Source organism: Antechinus flavipes, chromosome 4 (assembly GCF_016432865.1).
Source record: "Antechinus flavipes isolate AdamAnt ecotype Samford, QLD, Australia chromosome 4, AdamAnt_v2, whole genome shotgun sequence".
Taxonomy (NCBI): Eukaryota; Metazoa; Chordata; class Mammalia; order Dasyuromorphia; family Dasyuridae; genus Antechinus; species Antechinus flavipes.
Window position 1 is genome coordinate 191,138,988 of NC_067401.1, and position 20,476 is coordinate 191,159,463.

A 20,476-nucleotide genomic window follows, 5' to 3' on the forward strand; every position below is an offset into this window, starting at 1 on the left:
GGCCTTCCGGAGACCCAGGTACCCTACCCCTCTTGCCTTCCCAAGGATCTAAGCATCCTGTTCTTATCTCCATCTTTTCTAGGGCCCCAGGTACCCTCCTCCCCCCGCTCCCTCCCTTCTGAGAACCCAGGAATTCTATTTCCAGCCCCGTTTTGGCGGCGTGGGTCTGGATTTCAGGGGGCGGGGTCTCCCCTATAATCAGTTCTTTATAGTTATACACTCCCGCCCCTGCCCGCAGAGATAATTACAGAGTCCAGGTATTTATAGAAGTTAAAGATAGTGATGGGCAGGACATTGGAAGGACAGAGAGAGACCAAGGGTACTAGAGAACGGAAAGTATGAAGGACTCGAAGAGACCAGAAGTCAGAGAGTCGCAGGGTAGAGACCAAGGCACATAACCCCAAGACTTTGAGAGAGTGGCAGAAAAGAGATAGAGAAGGGTCGTACAAGGGGACAGAAAAGAATCAGTTTGGGAGAAATGGACTCAGGATTGTGACCAAGCGCCGCTGTCCTAGGATCTTCTGCACCAGCGGGGCGCACATTGCCAGGGTCTGCCCGGAGCCCTCGGTGCGCCGGGTGAAAAGCTGGGATAGAGCAGACACTATCCGCTCGCCACCGCCTCCGCCGGGGAGGGGAGCGGAGGTGGCAGGGAAACAAGGGGCCTTTGAAAGCCGACTCTCCACACTCACACCCTCCATTCCACGGCCTCCTGCCCCGCCCCTAACCTGGCATACACACACACACCCCCGGACAAAGCACTCCTTGTCCCCCCCACTCCCACCCTGTCCCGGCCCCTCAAGCCCCAGGGAAACGCTGCAGCGTCAGGGAAATCGGAGTGGTTATTTTTCTCCCATTATTGAAGTCACCACATATGGACAACAGTCCCTATTCCCCCACTCCACCCGCCCCCGCCTCACAGAGACCCCCATATCCAGAAAAGCAGCGGCTTTAATTTGAAAGCATTTTTTTTTTGGGGGGGGGGAGTCCTGCGGACAGCTGGAACCTAGAGAATCATGCAGGCCCCAGAAAACACCCCGTCCCCTTTCCCTGGGATTGACACTTTCCTCCAATCCCTGCAGCAACCCTGCCTCCTCAAATCAGCTTTCCCAGTCAGGGAGGGCAGAGCAAAAAATTTATGTGAGTACTGGGAAGACATGATTATGGGGGGAGATGGTGTAATCAGGAATTGGGGGTGGGGATGTCAATGATAACTGTATCATCTCAAAAGCCTCTCTCTTCAACAGCTCCCTATTCAAATCACCTTTCTCTCTGGTTTGGCTGCCCAACTAGATTGGGCAGGTAGAAAAGAAGTTTTGGGAGGAAAATCACTCATGCTTGGAGATCCTCAAGGATGGATACAACCTACACCCTTTCCCTAAAATGTCTCTCTCACTAGTGGGAAGAACTTTGAGACTAACCTCTGGCTCTTCCTGTAAAACCTCAGCAAACCAAGGACAGGAAAAGCTAGTCTATTTTCTTCCCCATCTTATTCTCTTTCAGTCTGATTAGAAAGAAAAATGGCCATAAAAAGGATGTGAAAAGCAAGGCTATGATGTCACTAATTACCATCTCCCACAGTCTTTCCATGTCTTCCTAAGGGAGAGGTGTGTATCATGGCCAATGTCCATCATCACTTGGAGGGGTCCTGCCCCCCAGTGTCCATTTCTCTGGGTGAAGAACAGAGCCCCCATTTCAAATGTCTTATTCAAAAAAATGGGGAAGAAGGGGAAGATTTCAAAAGGTCCCCCAGACAGGGGATCCTCGGAGAAAAGCACAGCAGATCCCCGGTGCTGTATTGAGGGAAATAGATGGGGGATTCCTTTACCAATAAGAGAACTCAGTTCAAACCTTGGATATCCCCTATAAGTTAGAGGACGAGGCAGGCTGAAGACAGGGACCACCCCATCTCTTTCAGGGTTCTAGGGTTTCCTTGAATGGTGGTATCAGATGAACTGCTGTAACCCCCCTGGGGGTTTCAGTTTAGCTTTGTTCTCTTTCCAAAGTCCTGAAGATTTCTTCCCCACCATCACCTCCTATAGTTTGGGGCCCATCTTGCATTCCAGCCTCCCTTCAGAGGAGAGTTGCCCGCCCTCCCTCCCTTTCCCTCTATTTATCAATGTTAGGCAAGCTGGTGTGGTGCCTCTAGCATCTCCATGAGGAAGGTGTCAATGGGCGTGTCCCCGATGAGCTTGAAGAAAAACAGATGCTCCAAGCACTTGAGGCCAATAGAGCGGAGGGCAGGGAGGCGAAGGAGCAGCTTTGCAAACCTGAGATGGGAGAGAAGAGCAGAGGAGATGTGAGTCAGAAGAGATAAGGGAAGAACATCAGAAATCCCTCCATAAAAATGTGTGTGGAGAGAGAGACAGACAGACAGACAAATCACACACACACACACACACACACACACACACACACACACACACACACACACACACACCATTACTGGCATTACCCATCCCTCCTCCCCACTTTACTGACACAAATACTTTCCAGGATTCTTCCCTGCCTCCCATCTCACCGTCCCTGCTGCTCAGGGTATTTCTGTTTACAGTATGACTCCAAAGATGCATAGACTTTCTCCCTCAGAATTTCTACCTCTCCAGGGTTGGAGAGGCCCTTGGCATCTGTAAGAAGGAAGGAGGAAGTAGAATGGGAGAGGATTAAGTGAAGAAAACAACTGAAAGAGGAAGATAAGAGTAATACTAAGGTCAAGGGTCCTTCCCCTATCACTCTCACTCTTAGGGAATCCTCTACCTCTACATTTAGTATTGTTTTATAAGTATTGCCTCTATTTTGTTTTTCCATGTTTCTAGAGAGAAAAAATGTCTCTGGGTTATGAAATAGGACATTTGTCCCCATCCAAGCTAACAGGATGCATTTTGAAATTTAGAAGCTGTTAGAGATAGATCTTTGTGGTCATCTAGTCCAAACCTATCATTTTATACATAAAATTGAAGTCCAGAAAGAAATAACTTGTCTAAGGTCACATAACTAGTAACTGGCAAATCTAGGACTTAAGCTTGGGTCTTTATGAATTTAAGTAGTATTGTCATTTTTAATATAATCAGCCTACCTCTGGGCACTTGATATTTTCCCAAGAGATTAGATTTGACTTTATTTGTGTGGAAAATGTTTTGTAATTGTATTAATATAATTCTTGACTACCTTGGCAGATAGACTCCCAAAATTTTATATTATCTACAGTTATTTTAAATGGAATTTCTCCTTGTATTTCTTGCTGCTGGACATTGTTGGTAAAAACGCTAATGATTTATGTGGATTTATTTTGTATCCTGCAACTTTGCTAAAGTTGTGAACTGCTTCTAGTAGTTTTTTAATTGATTCTCTAGGGTTCTCTAAGTATACCATCATATCATCTGCAAAGAGTGATAATTTAGTTTCCTATTTACCTATTTCTAATTCCTTTAATCTCTTTTTCTTCTCTTATTGCCAAAGCTAACATTGAATAATAATGGTGACAGTGGGCAACCTTGTTTCAACCCTAGGGTCTTTAAGTGTTGAAGTTCTTTCCACTACTACAAAATGTTCCATAACAGGAAAATTATATTTAGGGAGAGGCGCTTGATTACTTGGAAGTAATCTGGGGATTGAGAGTGGGGGAAGGAGGGATAGGGGTATTTCATACACAAGTATATCTCTCTACCTGGATTGAATAAGATAATTGCCCTCAGACAGCCAAGTTCTGTCTTATCCATTCGCATATCACGCATCTTGGACACCAGTTCAGTCAGCACCCTAAGGTAAGGCATGGGAGTCACACTTCTATCCAGCTCAGGAAGCCAACCAGCAAAAAAATCACCCCACATCCTCCTCTGTACCAGCCAATTGCCTAGTCCATGAGTGCCCCAGGAAACACTGACCGATCAAAAATGGCTCCAACACCAGCTGAATGAGCAGAGTTTCGATGAACATGGAGTCCTGTGGCAAGAAGAATGCCATCCCTGACGGAGATGGAACGATGGGAGAAGGAAGCGATGAGCAGCTCATTCCAGCCTAAGAGGCAGAGGCCATTCGGTCAGGTGCCAGAGACCAGGCTAGGGAGTTATTGAAGTTGAAGGGGGCAGTGAGTTTCCCTATTCAGGACAATTTGTCCAACTAAAGGTGACTTAGGGTAAAGGTCCCAGGAAGCCAGAGTCATGTTGGGTCAGGGTCAAAAAGTCACTGAGATCATATGATAGAAATCACTGACCTGCTCGAAGTAAGATGACCTGGTCATCCAGGGGCAGAGAGGAAAAGTGTGGGATCCTCTTTGCCCATTCAACCAATGTAAACAGCTGTTTGTCTGCTGCCTGACAGATGTTGGTCACAGGATCATTTGGCTGAAGTAAAAATGAGTATACAAAGGGTTGGGGAAATATTAGAACCCACTCTCATGCTGTCTTGTGAGAATGAACCATTTCTTACATAATTCTCTCCCTCCCCCGATGCCCAATGGGGCCCTTTTCTCTCCCCCCACCGGGGCTAGTGTCTTCCCATCATTTAAATTTCTATTCTATTCCTTATTGCTGGGATGGAAATGAGGGATGGGAGAGGGAAGAGGGTTTGAAAAGGAGGGGAAGAATATACTTTGGGGTTAAGAGAGAAGCTTGCTTATGTGTCTTAAGCATTCCTACTCTGGAAATTCCTGGTTCAATTTGGATTATTGGGAGTTAGGGGGACCTCAGACATATATTCAAGAACACCCTCCCCCCAGAGTCATTTGAGAGGATGGCTCTCCCTGGTCACTCACGCTACTGCCGCCGCCCCCGGCCCCCCCGGGCCCTTCTACGCCCTGGTCACTCTTCTGCTCCACGGCGAGTTCAGCCTCCAGGATCCTGTCCACAGGCATCTCCTCAGGGGCCCCCCCGGCCCCCTCCCCTTCCCCGTCCTTCTCCTTGCCCCTTTGACGTTCCTCCTGTACCGCTGGGGAGGTGGAGGAAGAAAAATGGATGGGAAGTCAGACTTGGATTATTGGAGAGGGGGAATCAGCATAAGAGTCAGTCATGTTCTTGGGGGTTGTAGGAAACTAAGATACCTGAGAACCAACAAGGTAACTAAAGAATGTAGATAAGGTAGGGATGGGTGACCTGGTAAAGGAGAGAGTAGGAAGGAGAAGAAGGGGTCACCTAACAGAGTCAGAAAAACTATAAGTAGATCATAACATTTTCTTATTTAGATAGGTTTTTCAAAAAGCATTTTTATATTATCTCATTTGATCCTCCCAACAATTGTATGAGGAAGGTAAGGTACCATGACTCCAATTTTATATGTGACGGAACTTAATCTCAGAGATGTTAAGTGATAAAAATCATGTACCAGGTAGGCAATAGAGCCAGTATCAGAACACAGGTCAAATGATTCCCAATGCAGCTGAGGAAAAATATCACTGCTTCATTGGTCCATGTTTGGAAAAAATGTCAGAACCTGCAGTTTTCAAGAGACCCAGGTTCTTGTTCTGGTTCTGTGACCTTGGGCAAGTCACTACCCCCTTGATGAGCTTGTTTCCCAATCTATTAAAATGAGAAGTATGGAGTGGATGATCTCTAAGGAGCCTTCCAGCATTGATATATTTGGATTCATATAGTGAGACTCTCAGATCATAAAGGAAAAAAGAAATAAGACTACCCCAAGCCTCCTCAAAACTAGTACCACCTGAGGGCAGAAAAATCCCTCAGAGATCATAGAGAAGAAAAGTTTAAACCACAGGACCAAAGAACAAACAGCAAGAATGGAGAAAAAGGTCAGAAAAGCCATCTGTTCTAGAGAGTAGTGGTTGATAGAGTGGCAGAGCAGGCAGAACCACAGAGAAAGTCAAAGAGCTAGCATGGCTAACTGAGTTCCAGAGGGACTATCCACCCCCTTAAAAACCGTTGAGACAGAAAGTAGAGAAACAAGATCAGAATCTTAGGGGAGACCAACTAGAAGGGGAAATGAGGAAAGAAAACACATGGTTGAGGAGGAAGAAAGGGGCAGATGGGATAGTTTCCTTACTCTGGTTCTCTTTCTCTTTCTTTTAAGATTGTAAAATATAAGCTAGTGGACCTTAATCCACTTCCCCCACATAACTTCAATGAAGAAGGATTGGAAAGAAGGCCAAGGAATGAGAAGAGGAGTGGGAACTGCATTAGCTTGGGAAAAGTTGTCTTCTTACCCTCCCTCTTCATGCCAGTGGCAAGGCATTTCTGGTAGCGGCAGTACTGACAGCGGTTCCGTTGCCGCTTGTCCACAGTGCAATCCTTGTTGTCCCGACATGAGTAGGTCAAGTCCTTTCGGATGGTTCGCTTGAAGAAACCTTTACAACCTTCACAGCTGTAGACCCCATAGTGTTTGCCTAGAATGGCAGGTAATGAAAAGGAAACGGGGTCACAAGGGACTAGAAAGAGACGTTTCCCCACCCTAAGATTCCAGGTTGTAGAGACTAATCACCTTCCCTTCTGAACCCCTGCGAACATGCGCCCCATGGTACTGTCTAAAACAAGAATAGGGACCAGGACCCGGGGTACTGACATTTTACTTACAGCCAAATGCAAGTTTAATTACACCCATTTTACATACAGGCCAAGTGATGTGCTCCAGTTCATAAAAGAACTAGGACTCAAATTCAGGTCATCTCATTCTAACACCATTACTTCATATACATCAGGCTGCCTTTTCTTTACCATCTTTAACCTTTAACCAGATAATCTGTGGGACATATTCTCCAATTCATCCACCTGGGTCCTAAAGCTCTCACCAGACTGCTTCTCTGCCTCTTAGATGACCACTAGTCATTTATTTAAGTTCTAACTGCCACCAATTCCTTATGGCTTGGCCCTTCTCTCCACTGTGAGCTTTAAGTGACCCCATGACACCATACCTGAACTCCTGTCCCCACAGATTGCACAAAGACGTTTGCCAGCCCCTGGACCTCCTGGGGGAGGTGGACAGTGTAGGCCTCGAACACCCAACAGTGGTGGCTTCACATCTTCTGGGGTTCCGGACCCTCCCCCAGGGAGTGACACTGTGGAGTTAATCTGAGGGGATATTACAGTGATACCTGTTGGGAGGGCTGGTGGTGAAAGTCACAATGGCCTAAATCTATTTTTTTTAATATGATGTATCTATCTATATTTTGAGGTAGAAAAGAGGGCAGAGGAGACTGAGTACAGGTCCAAGGATGATGGGAAGGGAAAGGCAAGGGAGCAAAATACAATTGTCAACTTTAAGAGTGACTGAAAGGTTATACTGAAAGGTAAAAAAGGACTAAGGACATCATGGATCAAGATGTTCAGAGGTCACAAGGAACAGAGATTCACACTAGGGTCTGTTGGCATAAAAGAGCATCAGATTATATGAAAATTCAAACCAAGGTCAAGGATCACATTATAGTTCAAGAGGATCATGGAATCACAACAGCTCACCTGGGGACTGCTGACAGGGCCATAGGGTCCAGGAGGGGCTGGGGGAGGCAGCCCAGGCGACCCCATTGAGGAGCTGATGACAGGGAAGGGGGAGCCAAGTGGGAGTTGGGACGGGCCTCCTGTTCCTAGAAGGGATGAAGCTGCAGAGGGTAGGGGAGCCAGGGGGGGCCCAGGAGAAGAGGGAGGGCCCCCCCGGGTAGGAGGCTGTGGGGATGAGCTCAGGGAGGAGCTGTCTGGGCTTCTACAGTCTGGATGGGAAGAGAGGAAAGAGAGAAACAGAGACAAAGATGCGAGAAACAACAACAAAAAAAGATAATCAGTCTTCAGCTGGTCAACTACTTCTATTCAAATTCAACATTTATTTAGAGTCTACTACGCGCAAGTCCCTGTAGTAGGCATTGGGAATACAAAATTAAAGACTAAATTTCCTCCACCCCAGATGAAGACACTTAGCTTTTCATCATTTTTTCGTTTTGCCCAAACCAGACCAGGACCAGGGATAAGACACTCCTTTTGGTTAGGAAGTTGCAGAGTGCTTTGGATTTTCTTGGGGGGAGGGGGGGAGGGAGAATAGAAATAAAATGACAAATTCTTTTTCTTGAACTGGGAAAAGATTTGGAACTCAGCTTAAAGGTCTATTTTACATGTGAAGAAACTGAGGCCCAGAAAGGACTAGTGACTTGTTCAGGATCCCAAAGCTGCTAAGAGTTGACGCCAACATTCTAACTCGGGTCTCCCAAGCTCCATTTTCTCCAGAGATGAGTTGGAGGCATAAGACGGTACTAAGAATGGTCTGTGGGTAATAGAACGATGAACCTGGCCATTTAGAGCAGAACTTAGTGGGGAGTGACCTGGAGCCTATCAGTGTGAGTGGGATCCTAAGTGCAATACACAAGCAATCCCTCTATCACAGCTACTGCAGCCTGAACTCGGAGGTCAGGTTCACCCAGAGGGGGAGACTGGAAGATGCTGACCCCAACTTGACACCTGCTCCGCCCCCCAGTCCTCCCTCTCGCCAATCCCTCTCGAGTAAAACAGAGTGCTGACCGGGCTCCTCCATCCCACTCGAGACTCTAGAGTTAATGGGAAGCAAGATCCTCCCAACATTTGGATTATCCCGAAACTGGGCGTTCGGCAGGGGAGGGGGAGGGGAGACGGTAGGCAAAGACACCCAAGGGTGGATGTAGAAGGGGAAGAAAACATGCAGTTAACACCATCGCTCACCCGCCCCCCACCTCCCCCCCATCCCCGCTCGGCTCTACCCTGCCTACCACTCACCCCGCCCGCTGTCGCCCATCCCGTCCCGTCCCGCTTCCCCCGGCTCCGGCTCCGGGGCTTGTTGTTCTCCGGCCGCCACCTCCACCCGCCGCCGCTACCACCGGGTCCCGGCCCCACAATGCTTCGCGTCACGCTCCCCCACAGGCCCACACTGCCCTGCGGCATGGGTGCTAGAGAAGGATCGATGGGGAGGGCAAAGCTGCCCATGGCATGGTCCCCAGAAGGAGGTGTGCAAGGACTTGGGGGAAGATACCTACAGAGCTCTGGAATCGGAAGAGAAGGATAACATACTGTCAGGATCTTGGGATGGGGCGCCAGATCTGGCGGAACAAGGTACTTCTCTTTGCCCTAAACCAAGATGGCAGCACCGTGGCCAGGAAGCTGCTGAGTTAGTTTCCGCCCTTTACCAAGGTGGAGGAGGCCGCTCCGTTCTTTCCGGCTGGCTCACTTCCTCCGTACACGCATGCGTATCAAAGGACGCGTATCCCCGTAGCTGCAGCTGAGAGCCGATGTTTGGGTAAAAGAAAGGGGCGGAGAAAAGGTGGAACTTCCTCTTCTCTCAGCAACGGGGATCGCGGGAGTGCCACGTCCGTCTGTGTGAATCGAGGAGAGAGGAGATCCCGGGAGCGGTAAGACCCCAGCCTCGGTTTGCATTCACAGCTCCCTTATCCTCCCAGGTACCATCGAGACGGTGGCCCAGAGGGAACAATAAGCCGGAAGACCTGAAGACTAACGAGACTTTTCCCAGGCATCTGAGAGCCCGGAGAGGGATGGGGAAGGGGGGCGGGGAAGGAGTCTAAAAGAGGCATTCTAAGGACCATGGTTTAGGGGGAATAGGAAAACAGCCACACTAGTGAATAGATTCGTTAGATGGATCCGGAAGAATCACTGTCTCTTTCTTTCTAGGTAATCACGATGGCCCACGGAGCCCCTGGAGCCAGATGCTGGAGGGCTGTGGGGTTGGTGACTTCGGTTGCCCTAGAGCTCCTGGTGTTTGGGCTTGGGAGCCACGCAGACTTGCATGAAGATATGCATAAAGATTTCCATCATCCTGGCCATGGGCACTCACACAAGGATTTTCACCATCCTGGCTATGGACACTCGCACGAGGATTTCTACCATCCAGGCCATGGGCACTCACATGATGATTTCCACCATCCAGACCATGGACATTCCCAAGAAGATTTCCAACATCATGGCCATGGTCACCTGCACAAAGATTTCTACCATCGTGATCATGGTCATGAAGATTTCCAGCATGATGGCCATGAATATTTGCATGATGGTTTCCATCATGGTCACAGCCACACACCAGGACACCATGGCCACACACATGAGAGTTTTTATTATGAGGCTGACCCCTTGCACAGTAGGCATTCACATGAAGGAAATGGACCCCACCACAGAGGTCACTCTCATGACCATGGACACAGTCATGCTCATGAATATGGACAAAGCCCCAAAGGCATAGGGGATTCTGAGGTTCTAGGCGGTGTGCAGGACCTAGACACTGTCAGTCTTTGGGCATATGTGAGTTCCCAGAAAACAATGGGGATAGTGGAAGGGGTTGTAGGGGTTGGGCTCTCATCCTTATATAATAATTAACTTACATTCATGATTTATTTCCTTAACCCCAAACTTATACTTACCAGGCTCTGGGGGCGACAGTGCTGATCTCAGCGGCTCCATTTTTCATTCTTTTTCTTGTACCTGTGGAATCCAATTCCCCCCAGCACCGCTCACTCCTGCAGATCTTACTCAGCTTTGCCTCTGGGGGACTTCTGGGAGATGCCTTCCTTCATCTCATACCTCATGCCCTGGGTGAGTGGTTTCTGACCTTTAGCTTTAACTTCCTCTCAATCTTACTCTGCCTCACATTTTGAGTCTCCCTGGTACCTGTGATGTTTATATCAAATTTGTAATATTTCTGATCTTTCCTCAGAACCTCATTCTCATCATGGGGATGTAGAACATCACTTTGAGGAAAGGCCAGGACACGAACAATCCCATAGCCGTGAGGAGGGAATTGGGGGAAGGGAGGCAAAGACTGGGTTTGAAATAGGGTGGAGGGTATTTAACTATCTCTCCCGCTTTCCCCAACTTCATGCCAAAGGATGTGAAGGGGAATTCAGGGAACTATTTCTCTCTTAGCATCCTTTTTCTGTTTTTCTGCCCTCAGACCAAGGCCCAATTCTCTCTATTGGACTCTGGGTTCTCGGTGGAATCGTTGCCTTTCTTGTGGTGGAAAAATTTGTAACACATGTGAAGGGAGGACATGGACATGGACATGGACATGGACATGGACACGGACCCAAGCATGGGCAACATAGTAAGATTTAGAAATGACATATACTCTACAATGCATTCTTCTGTCTTGGGATTTCAGGATGGTGGTGGAAATCTAGGAGTCTTCCTAGTTTAGGGTTTCTGAGTGAAACAGGGAGAACTCTTTTCTTTCCTCAGAACTCTCAAAGGAAAAACAGAGCTCAGATGAGGAAGAGAAAAAGAAAGAGATTGGAGAAGCAAGGAAGAGAAGAGGAGCAGGGAAAGAACTGAATGATGGTCCAATAAAACAGCTTAACTCTGAAGAGAAGAAAGGGGGTTCAGGTGAGAGACCAGGAATGGTGTCTGAAACATTCTGAAAAAAATGCTTGGGGGAAAGGAGTGGTATTTTCATGAACCACTATGCTTAGATTTTGTTTATCTAAAGGTCATGTCTGAATGAACATGGGAGCTATAGAAGTGGCTGAGGGAGTTTGGAGTATCTTACTCAGTTCACCTTCCCTGCTTCTCCTGTCCAGACTTGCGTGTATCTGGATACTTGAACCTAGCTGCGGACCTGGCTCACAACTTCACGGATGGTCTAGCAATTGGGGCCTCTTTCAGAGGGGGCCGGGGACTAGGGATTTTGACCACACTAACTGTCCTGCTACACGAGGTACCCCATGAAGTTGGGGATTTTGCCATCCTTGTCCAGTCTGGCTGCAGCAAGAGGCAGGTCAGTGATTGGGGGAATCAAGAACATTCCATAGACATCTGTTCCTCCAGGGTGCCTCTGGAACCCCTAGCTCTTCATTTTTGCTGCTGTCTCCCATCCCCCCACATTACCTCCCTATAATCTTGAGAAATTAGCTTCTCTATATCTTTGTTTCTCTCTGCTGTTTCAAGCAGAAGTCTCTGTACTTTCTTTTTTCTCTTTGTTTCTCTCTACTGTTTCAAGCAGAAGTCTCTGTACTTTCTTTTTTCTCTGGTATAGAAATTGTTTCTTCCTTTTGATCTCTTTAGCATTTAGAAACAAAATGCTCCATGTCTCTCTTCTTACTTTTATGCTACAAGCCTTTCCACAAGCTCCAGGACATTAACTTGCATTTTATTCCTCATCAGGGATGATTTTGAAGGTTTTAATTTTTTTCTTTCCCTTCCTCAAACCCCTATCCCTACTTTAGGCGATGGGCCTTCAACTGCTTACGGCACTGGGAGCTCTAGCAGGCACAACCTGTGCCCTCTTGGCTGAAGGAGGATCCCAGGCAAACAATGCTGCTGGTGGTAATGGCCCTGGTTGGGTCCTCCCATTTACAGCTGGTGGCTTCATCTATGTGGCAACTGTGTCTGTACTGCCTGAACTACTGAAAGAGGCTTCTCCCCTGCAGTCCTTGCTGGAGGTTCTGGGGCTGTTAGGTGGAGTTGCTATGATGGTTTTGATTGCCTACCTTGAATGAGAGGTGGGAGACCCCTTCCCCTAAACCTTGAAGAATAGGGTCATCTGGATGGGGGGCATTAGCCAAAGGGAGAATGAGCCAAGTACTAGAAAGACAAATGTCTAAAAAGTCAACAAACTTGTGTTAACCCTACAAGGCTGAATGTTCCAGGGAGCAATAGTCTTGAGAATGAGAGGCAAGAACGGCTGTAGTATTGAGAATTGAGTTAGGTTTTAGGAGGCATAACTAATTGTGATTGACTCCAAGAAGGAAGAGGGAGCCACAGAATAAGGACTCTTAGCACCTGTGTTCCCCATACCTGTTCTCAAGGGACTAAGCTGCCCCCAGCTGCACCTCCCATCTCTCTCATGACGGTGTGCCTTTCTCAAAGGCCTGAGAGCCCTAGACCGAGGAAGGGAGGGGAGGGGTCAGGATTAAGATCAATCGTGTGTAGTGATTGGGAGTGGGGAAGAGGGAAGTCTTGTTATTGAACTTATAACTGTTTAGGTTTTGCTTTTTTTATATCGTGGGGGGGGGAGGGGGAGGGAGGGAATTGGGGGGAAGAGGAAGTGACCGGAAATAAAGGCATCGGCTCTTTTATCCCATCTGGTCTCTTGTTTTAATTTCGGGGAAGGAACGGATGTGTACCCTGGCCTCAGGTACCAGGAGAATTTTAACACTTCTTCCCTGGGGCTTGGGTCCCGTGGAACTCTAGTTAGTAGCTCCGGAGAACTAATATGCCTCGGTTCTCTTCTGATTGGCTTCAAGTTCTCAGCCCCGCCCTTTTCTCTGCTCCCATTGGCTTGGGGCCGAAGTTTTCTTTACCATGGCGGCCCAGCTCCGACTGCGTTCGGCGTTAGCTCTGGTCACAGGTTAGGGAACCTAACCATACTCCACCATCCGCCTTCCCGACTGGGGGTGGGGAGGGGGATGCTTTTTCTGGCGGGTGATGTCACGCGAGGGTCGCGGGAGGGTGGGTTTCCCAGGAAAGTGTTTAGAGTGCTAGTGTTCCGCTCCATTGCCCGGTGTTAGGTGCTGGCGCGTTCTCCGAGTACTCCCACCTCCGATGCCGGGGTCTGTCTTTTTGACGTGGTACGCTAGGACCATGCGTTTGTACTCCTTTCCTATCCCTACTACCTAGGTGCAGGCAGTGGCATCGGTCAGGCAGTCTGCCTGCGCCTGGCCAAGGAAGGAGCACTAATAGCTGCAAGTGACCGGGATGGGGCAGCGGCCGAGAAAACTATACGGCTTTTGGAGGTGATGGGGAAAGAGGCTGGGGCCGTCCCCAAGGGTCACGCTGCTTTTCAGGTGGATGTGGCCGAGGCCGGAGCCGCCCAGGGGGTAATTGAGCAAATCCAGGTGAGACAGAGCATGCGCAGCCCCGCTGTCCAATGGGAAAAGGAAAAGCAATTGCTTTTGTGGATCTATTTCCCTAAGTGTGTTTTTGTGTTTCGCGGCCAGTAATCTCTCCTGCCTGCTTCCCCTAGGGCTGCTTCTCACGCCCACCATCAGTGGTGGTCTCTTGTGCTGGAATCATTCGGGATGAGTTTTTGCTCCGAATGCCTGAGGATTACTGGGATGAAGTCATTGCTGTCAACCTCAAGGTCTTGAGCAGCGATTCTTTCATATCCTGTGGACATCCTGACCCTGACCCGAATTTATCTGTTTAGGAGAGATTGAGACAGGGTCCCCAAAATAAGGGAAGTGTTGAGTACTGTGACCATCAGTACCTTTGTCATCCTTTCCCTTCATTTTCAGGGCACCTTTTTGGTCATGCAGGCTGCAGCTAGAGCTCTGGTATCCAGTGGCTGTGGTGGCTCCATTATCAACATGAGCAGTATCATAGGAAAGGTCAGCCTGGGACAAGGCGAATGGGAGGAAAGACAGCTTCCCCTGTGATCTCTGATCATGACTTTTCCACAGGTGGGGAACCTGGGTCAGGCAAACTATGCAGCATCCAAAGCTGGAGTGGATGGAATGACCCGAAGTGTGGCTCGAGAACTTGGACGGTTAGCTTGGGTGACGAGAGGGATCATTAAGCTGGTTACTTTTTACATCAGCAAAATAATTGCCACCTGTGTAGTATGATTGATCCCAGATCAGCTAATAGTAATAAATTGATGCCAGCCTGGCAATCACTAGTGTCAGAATGGGGAATTAGCTATTATCAGAGGTTAGTGATAATTCTTCCTCCTCACAGACATGGAATCCGCTGTAACTCTATCCTTCCAGGATTCATCATAACACCCATGACAAAGAAAGTACCACAGAAAGTATTGGACCAGGTAGGGGTCACCTAAACTCTCCCTTTCTTCACCACTTAGCAAACCTTATCATTGTGAAAATTTTGGACAAGACCCAGGACAGAGAAACTACTTATTCATAATTTTTTAAAACTTTGTCTACTTTCAGATAACTCCACAAATCCCCATGGGCCATCTGGGGCTTCCAGAGGGTGAGAAACAAGGGTAAAGAAAAGATAGAAAATATGGAAAGAGAAAGAGTGAGTGGAAGGGAGAAATAGAAATTGGAGTTTAAATAAGTGGAGACTGAAAGATATCTTTAGACACAAGGACTAGGATGTTTGTGAGATGGTGGCCTTAAGGTTGGAAGTTAAATATTATGGTTGTTGTCTTTTTTTTTTTTTTTTTTTTTGGGGGGGGGTGTAATACTTCCCAAGATACAATGGGCAGCAGTGATAAGACTTCTGAACCTTTTCCCCAGATGTGGCAGATGTGGTAGCATTCCTGGCATCAGATGACAGTGGATACATAACAGGGACCACTCTGGAGGTCACTGGTATGATGAAAAGAAAATTGGAAACAGGACCCAATAAATTGGGAAGTTAACGGATACCTTTGAAACAATTCTTAGGGACTGGGGAAGTCTTGAAGTACTGGGGAAGATGTGAGAGGTTAGAGAAATCCTATTCCAAGCTCTTGTCTTTTCTCTCTATTTCTGACCCTTCCAGGAGGTCTCTTCATGTAACCCCCACAGAGTCCCAGGACACACCTCTTTCCCCCAAGAAGTATCATAGCCAGGCAAAGGAAGATTCAAATATAGGACAGGAGACCAGCAACTTTATATTGGGGAGACAAGTTATATGAAAAGGGTATCTGAAACCCTAATAAATTTCAAATCTTTGTACCACCTCTCGTTTCTTCTTGTGTCCAAACCTTCAGACTCCTCCCCATTTCCTCCTTCCCTTCTCCTAGTGGGATTGTTCCTATTCACTGGCTCGTTTCCCAGGGCAACCCTAGCCACCGGGTGTGAGAGGGAAAGGTTGTGGGATACAAGGCCTGCAGAAGGAGGGGGTCTTGTCCCCACTCCTTTAGATTGCCCCAATGTCCAGAATCCTCCCCCCTAACTTTTCCCATCCCTGTGTCCCGCAAGGGGGTACTGGGATGAGGGCGTATTTCTGACTCTGGCCTTAGTGTAAAGGGGGACAATGTGGAATATATGCCTCAACTTTCATCCTTTTTCTCTCAGTCCCCTTTCTATTCCTCCCCCCTCTTCTTGATGCTTCACAATAGTGCTGCCAGCCTGGAGATCAGAGTAGGGGGTGGGGGATTAGAGGAGGTGGCCAGGATTAGGGGAAGGGACCAGCCATTGAAAGGGGCCAGAGGGGATGAAAGAGGGACTGAGGGGGAGAAGAAAGGAGGGGTAATGGGGAGGGGAAATGAGGGGGCCAGGGGCGAATAGCCTCTGGAGCCCACTTAAGGACTGGCCACGGACGACGGAGAGGACAGGGAAGTGGTGGGTTCGGAAGGGAGGGGGGACTGGAGCAAAAAAAGGGCGGGCTAGGGAATTGGGGTGTGGGAAGAACAACTCCCCCATCTCCACAGCTTCCCTCTCTCGGTCCCCAACTTGATCTCTGGTCCATGTGCACCTGCTCCAGTGGAAAGGAGGTCTAGGCTCCTCTCCAACTCCCGTATCATTCCTGCGCCCACTTTTTTTGAATTGGGATCCCCTCGTTGTCTTTACCTCCCCATCCTCTCCTCTTTCCCATCCCCTGACACCTCTAGGTCTCTATCGGCTCTCCTCTTTATCTTACAGTCTTTTCATTCCCCCCAAGACGGCCCCCTTACCCCACCACAGCAGTCTCTGGCCCTCCATAGGTTGGGTTCTCTATCCCCCTAGTAACCATCCTGCTCGGGCAGCGGCTCCTGATTGTCCAAACGCAATTCTCGTGGCTCCGGCCCTCGAGAATTGGGTCTGGACATCCCGAGCCGCGGGCCCCCGCCTCGCAGAGGGGGCGCGGACTTCAGGACGCCTGACACAGAAGAAGGGAGTCCCTAAAACGGAGCGAGCCGGGTGGGAATGAGGACTCCGTGGCGTGCCTTCGGGACTGGAGACGCTTGTACTGAGTGCAGCAACTAGAGATGAGGATACAGAGAAGGGTGGGCTAGGAGCGGCAGGAGGGCTGGAGGATAAAGATGGAGGGCCCTTCTCATTCTAGTCTCCAGTGTAAGGCAGCTTGGGGCCACTCCGCGTTCTTCCCACGGAAGGCAGGCGATGTCACATCTCCAGCCCACTCCGAAAAGAAGCGGCCTCACCGGGAGGAGTGTGTCCTTCCTCCCAGTGCCTTTAGGTGCAGGAAGCCGGTGGAGGTGCGTCCCGTCCCGTCTCTATCCCGCGTGACCATCGGGAAGGAGCCCCACGTGGAGCAAGAAAGCGGCACACTCGCCCGTACCCTCACGTGGAGGGCATGTGTCACGTGTGCGAAAGAGGTTGGGGGGAGATCCTCCTTCGATCCAAGTTCCACCCGCGTTCCGGATCAGCCCGGTGACGTAACCATGGTTCTGAGTCAGATAGGGGAGGGAATGGGAAGGCGGAAGTGACGCATGGGCCCGAGCGCCCCAGCCATGGCGGCACCGGGAGATGTATCGGCGGCGGTGGGACCGGGGTCCTGAGTGGGAGGGACCGAGGATTGAGTGAGTTTGGCCCGGAAAATACACGACGATAGGGGACAGGGATCGGGTAGGACGCCGGCGGCAGAGGGAACCCTGGAAGAGAAACCTAGGCTGGTGGGCGGGATGTGGGGCAGGAGGAGGGAAGAGGAGGGGGGAAGGGAAAGAAATGTAAGGGGGCGGGGCCTCGGGGATTGGAGCGCGTATAGAAGGGGCGGAGCGAAGAGAGGTGGACCTTAACCCCCACTCCCACTCTCATCCCCACCCCCAGGAAAACTCCGGCAGCTCCTTAGTGGCCCAGTCTGCCCCCAGATCTCCGGAGTGGTGGTCGGCTCCTTGTCACCATGGCGACCCCAGCAAATGCACAGAGCGCCAGCAAAACGTGGGAACTAAGTCTCTATGAGCTACATCGGACTCCACAGGTGAGGAAGGGGATCCCCATTCACGCGCATCTCTCCTTCGCACCGCATCCTATACTGTTTACTGTTAACTTCCCCTATCTTGCCTGTATCCAGTTTCTCATCTTTATAGGCGACCCAAAGACTGCATATTTTATATGCTTCTCCATCCTGATCTTTCTCACTAATTCCGTTTCTGCAGGAGGCCATCATGGATGGCACAGAAATTGCTGTTTCCCCACGATCCCTACACTCAGAGCTCATGTGCCCAATCTGTCTGGACATGCTCAAGAATACCATGACCACCAAGGAGTGTCTGCATCGCTTCTGCTCAGACTGCATTGTCACTGCGCTGCGGAGCGGGTATCAGGAGATACTTGCTAGAATTGGAGGGGTGGGGTGTGGGGGTGTGTGAGGATGGTGAGGTTCCATGCCTGTGGATGATCTTCTAATCCCTTTTTAGTGTGTGAAAGTAACAGAAACCTCCAGTTACCATTTTGCATTGTAAGTGGTTTCTTTCCTCTAACTCAATGCAGGAACAAAGAGTGCCCTACTTGTAGGAAGAAACTGGTATCAAAGCGGTCTCTTCGGCCAGATCCAAACTTTGATGCGCTAATCTCCAAAATCTACCCGAGTCGAGAGGAATATGAGGCCCACCAGGATCGTGTCCTTATTCGGCTTAGCCGCTTGCATAACCAGCAAGCACTGAGCTCTAGCATTGAGGAGGGGCTCCGAATGCAGGCAATGCACAGGTATAAAAGTGGTGATACTGAAGTGCTAGACACTAAATTCTAGGAGGTTTCTGGGCATGTAGTAGGCAAAAATTGATGATTTTCACTTTCTTGTTTTTTGGCCTCCTAACATCTGACCTCTGACTGCCTAGCCTTCCTACATACTGATTTCTAATTGTTGTTCTTTGCCTCTACAGGGCCCAACGTGTAAGAAGGCCAATGCCAGAGTCAGACCAGACAACAACAATGAGTGGTGGGGAGGGAGACCCTGGTGAGGGAGAGGGGGATGGGGATGGGGAAGATGTTAGTTCAGATTCTGCCCCAGATTCTACTCCTGGACCTGCCCCCAAGCGACCTCGGCCAGGGATGGCGGGAAGTAACAGTGGAGGAACAGGGGGAGGGGCTACTGGAGGTATAGGTGGGGGAGCAGGTTCTGAGGATTCTGGGGACCGGGGTGCCCCGCTGGGTGGAGGGACCCTGGGTCCACCAAGCCCACCTGGGGCTCCCAGTCCTCCTGAGCCAGGAGGAGAGATCGAGCTTGTGTTCCGGCCCCATCCTTTGCTGGTTGAAAAAGGAGAATACAGTCAGACTAGGTGAGGAAATTCCCTCAGCAACTGTCTAAAAATTGGGGAACCAGGGACCAAAAGGGATACCCCAAAGTCACAGGGCTTCCTTGTCCAGTCCTGAGGATAATTCCATCTATCACTTTGACTCCCCCAAATTCAGAAACATACCTAATGCAAAATCATGATTTCTTCCAAACTTTAAACAATTTCCTGAAAACCCCCAAGATGCCCTTTCAATATAACATATTTCCTGTTTCACATATATGCTGTATCAAAGCATATTTGCTTTTTTTCACTGATCATTTGCCCCAATTCCTCAGATATGTGAAGACAACAGGGAATGCCACAGTTGACCACCTCTCCAAGTACTTGGCTCTAAGGATTGCACTTGAACGGAGGCAGCAACAAGAGGCAGGGGAGCCTGGGGCGCCAGGTGGAGGAGTCCCAGAAGCTGGAGGACCTGAGGGAGGTGGGGGGGAGGCACCCAGAACTGGAGGAACTGATGGGACAGAGGAGCCAGCCTTGCCCAGCCTGGAGGGTGTCAGTGAGAAGCAGTATACCATCTACATTGCACCTGGGGGAGGAGCTTTCACGGTGAGAAAATGGAAGGGAATAATTGTGGGGGGGTATTGGGAACAAGAGAAAAATTTAAGATAAAACATGCTCCATTCATCTTGTCACTAATCAGTTTTCTGTATGCTGTTTCTCTCCCACTTTTCTTTTTGTCCTTCCATTTATCTCCCATTACCTTCCTCTTTTATTCTTTTTTTTCCCTTCCCATCCCTCTCCCTCTTTTTTCATACTTGGAGATTTTTCTTTATATCACTCATGTCTTTTTTTTCCCCCTGATCCCACTTTTTTTTTCTCCTTCCTTTTAACACTGTTCTCCCCTTCCCTCTACCTTCTTTCTGATTTATTTCATATCCCTAGACTTTGAATGGCTCACTGACCCTGGAGTTGGTGAATGAGAAGTTCTGGAAGGTGTCCAGACCCCTGGAGCTGTGCTATGCCCCAACTAAGGACCCCAAGTGACCCAAGGGATGGGGCTCATGGGGCTTCTGTGTGTATGTCCTAGCTCTGCCTCCAGGTCTGTGTTCCCCCTACCCCACTCCTTACCCTGCCTGGCCGGCGGAGAGAGGACACCGAAGAGGACAAATGGCTTTTATATAAAGTGTCTATATCAGATTCTTCTATATTGTACAGATTGGGGTGTGCACCCCCAATTCCTTCCTTTTCTATTCACCAGTCACCTCCCTTCTGTAATGGGATGTTATGGAGGGAAGAAAACCTCCCCTCCCGCCAACAACGCATTTGCTTTTTTTCTTTCAAATCTGTGTCTGTCTGTGTGTTGGGGGAGGGGGGAATGGACCAAAGAAGGAAGGGGAAATAGTATCGACCATGAAAAATTTTGAATGTTGCCTCCGTGGGAAAAAATCAGATCGCTAATACAGTTTGAAAGCCGGAAGGAGCAAAGTGGAAGAGATAAAAATATCTC

General features: G+C 49.1%; 4 protein-coding genes across 8 annotated transcripts; 3 read left to right on the forward strand and 1 right to left on the reverse strand.

The window, feature by feature from the left end:
* Window positions 1–930: 930 nt before the first annotated feature.
* On the reverse strand, window positions 931–8,909 carry RXRB (retinoid X receptor beta). The gene is made up of 10 exons (XM_051996368.1): window positions 8,679–8,909; window positions 7,401–7,648; window positions 6,857–7,013; window positions 6,152–6,331; window positions 4,751–4,923; window positions 4,211–4,340; window positions 3,882–4,014; window positions 3,665–3,756; window positions 2,519–2,624; window positions 931–2,267 (listed from the first exon to the last, which is right to left on the reverse strand). Exons 1-10 carry the CDS (start codon window positions 8,695–8,697, stop codon window positions 2,120–2,122), a joined length of 1,386 nt encoding a protein of 461 aa, XP_051852328.1. The 5' UTR covers window positions 8,698–8,909; the 3' UTR covers window positions 931–2,119.
* Window positions 8,910–8,957: 48 nt separating this feature from the next.
* On the forward strand, window positions 8,958–12,404 carry SLC39A7 (solute carrier family 39 member 7). The gene is made up of 8 exons (XM_051996364.1): window positions 8,958–9,307; window positions 9,585–10,208; window positions 10,331–10,499; window positions 10,621–10,692; window positions 10,858–11,007; window positions 11,142–11,285; window positions 11,480–11,676; window positions 12,125–12,404. The coding sequence occupies exons 2-8, from the start codon at window positions 9,594–9,596 to the stop codon at window positions 12,395–12,397; spliced, it is 1,620 nt and encodes a 539-aa protein (XP_051852324.1). The 5' UTR covers window positions 8,958–9,307; window positions 9,585–9,593; the 3' UTR covers window positions 12,398–12,404.
* Window positions 12,405–13,031: 627 nt separating this feature from the next.
* HSD17B8 (hydroxysteroid 17-beta dehydrogenase 8) lies at window positions 13,032–15,526 on the forward strand. 4 transcript variants are annotated; one of them, XM_051996373.1, is made up of 9 exons: window positions 13,032–13,248; window positions 13,518–13,735; window positions 13,864–13,980; window positions 14,135–14,227; window positions 14,300–14,385; window positions 14,577–14,661; window positions 14,789–14,844; window positions 15,101–15,175; window positions 15,348–15,526. In XM_051996373.1, the coding sequence occupies exons 1-8, from the start codon at window positions 13,203–13,205 to the stop codon at window positions 15,135–15,137; spliced, it is 738 nt and encodes a 245-aa protein (XP_051852333.1). In that variant the 5' UTR covers window positions 13,032–13,202; the 3' UTR covers window positions 15,138–15,175; window positions 15,348–15,526. The 4 variants fall into 4 exon arrangements, with proteins under 4 accessions (XP_051852333.1, XP_051852332.1, XP_051852334.1 ...); XM_051996372.1 differs by having other exon boundaries at window positions 14,789–14,831; XM_051996374.1 differs by lacking the exon at window positions 15,101–15,175 and having other exon boundaries at window positions 14,789–14,831.
* Window positions 15,527–17,194: 1,668 nt separating this feature from the next.
* Window positions 17,195–20,311, forward strand: RING1 (ring finger protein 1). Of its 2 annotated transcripts, none has more exons than XM_051996369.1 (7): window positions 17,195–17,310; window positions 17,558–17,708; window positions 17,887–18,047; window positions 18,221–18,436; window positions 18,613–19,008; window positions 19,302–19,575; window positions 19,912–20,311. In XM_051996369.1, exons 2-7 carry the CDS (start codon window positions 17,631–17,633, stop codon window positions 20,011–20,013), a joined length of 1,227 nt encoding a protein of 408 aa, XP_051852329.1. In that variant the 5' UTR covers window positions 17,195–17,310; window positions 17,558–17,630; the 3' UTR covers window positions 20,014–20,311. The 2 variants fall into 2 exon arrangements, with proteins under 2 accessions (XP_051852329.1, XP_051852330.1); XM_051996370.1 differs by having other exon boundaries at window positions 17,219–17,356.
* The last annotated feature ends 165 nt before the right edge of the window (window positions 20,312–20,476 follow it).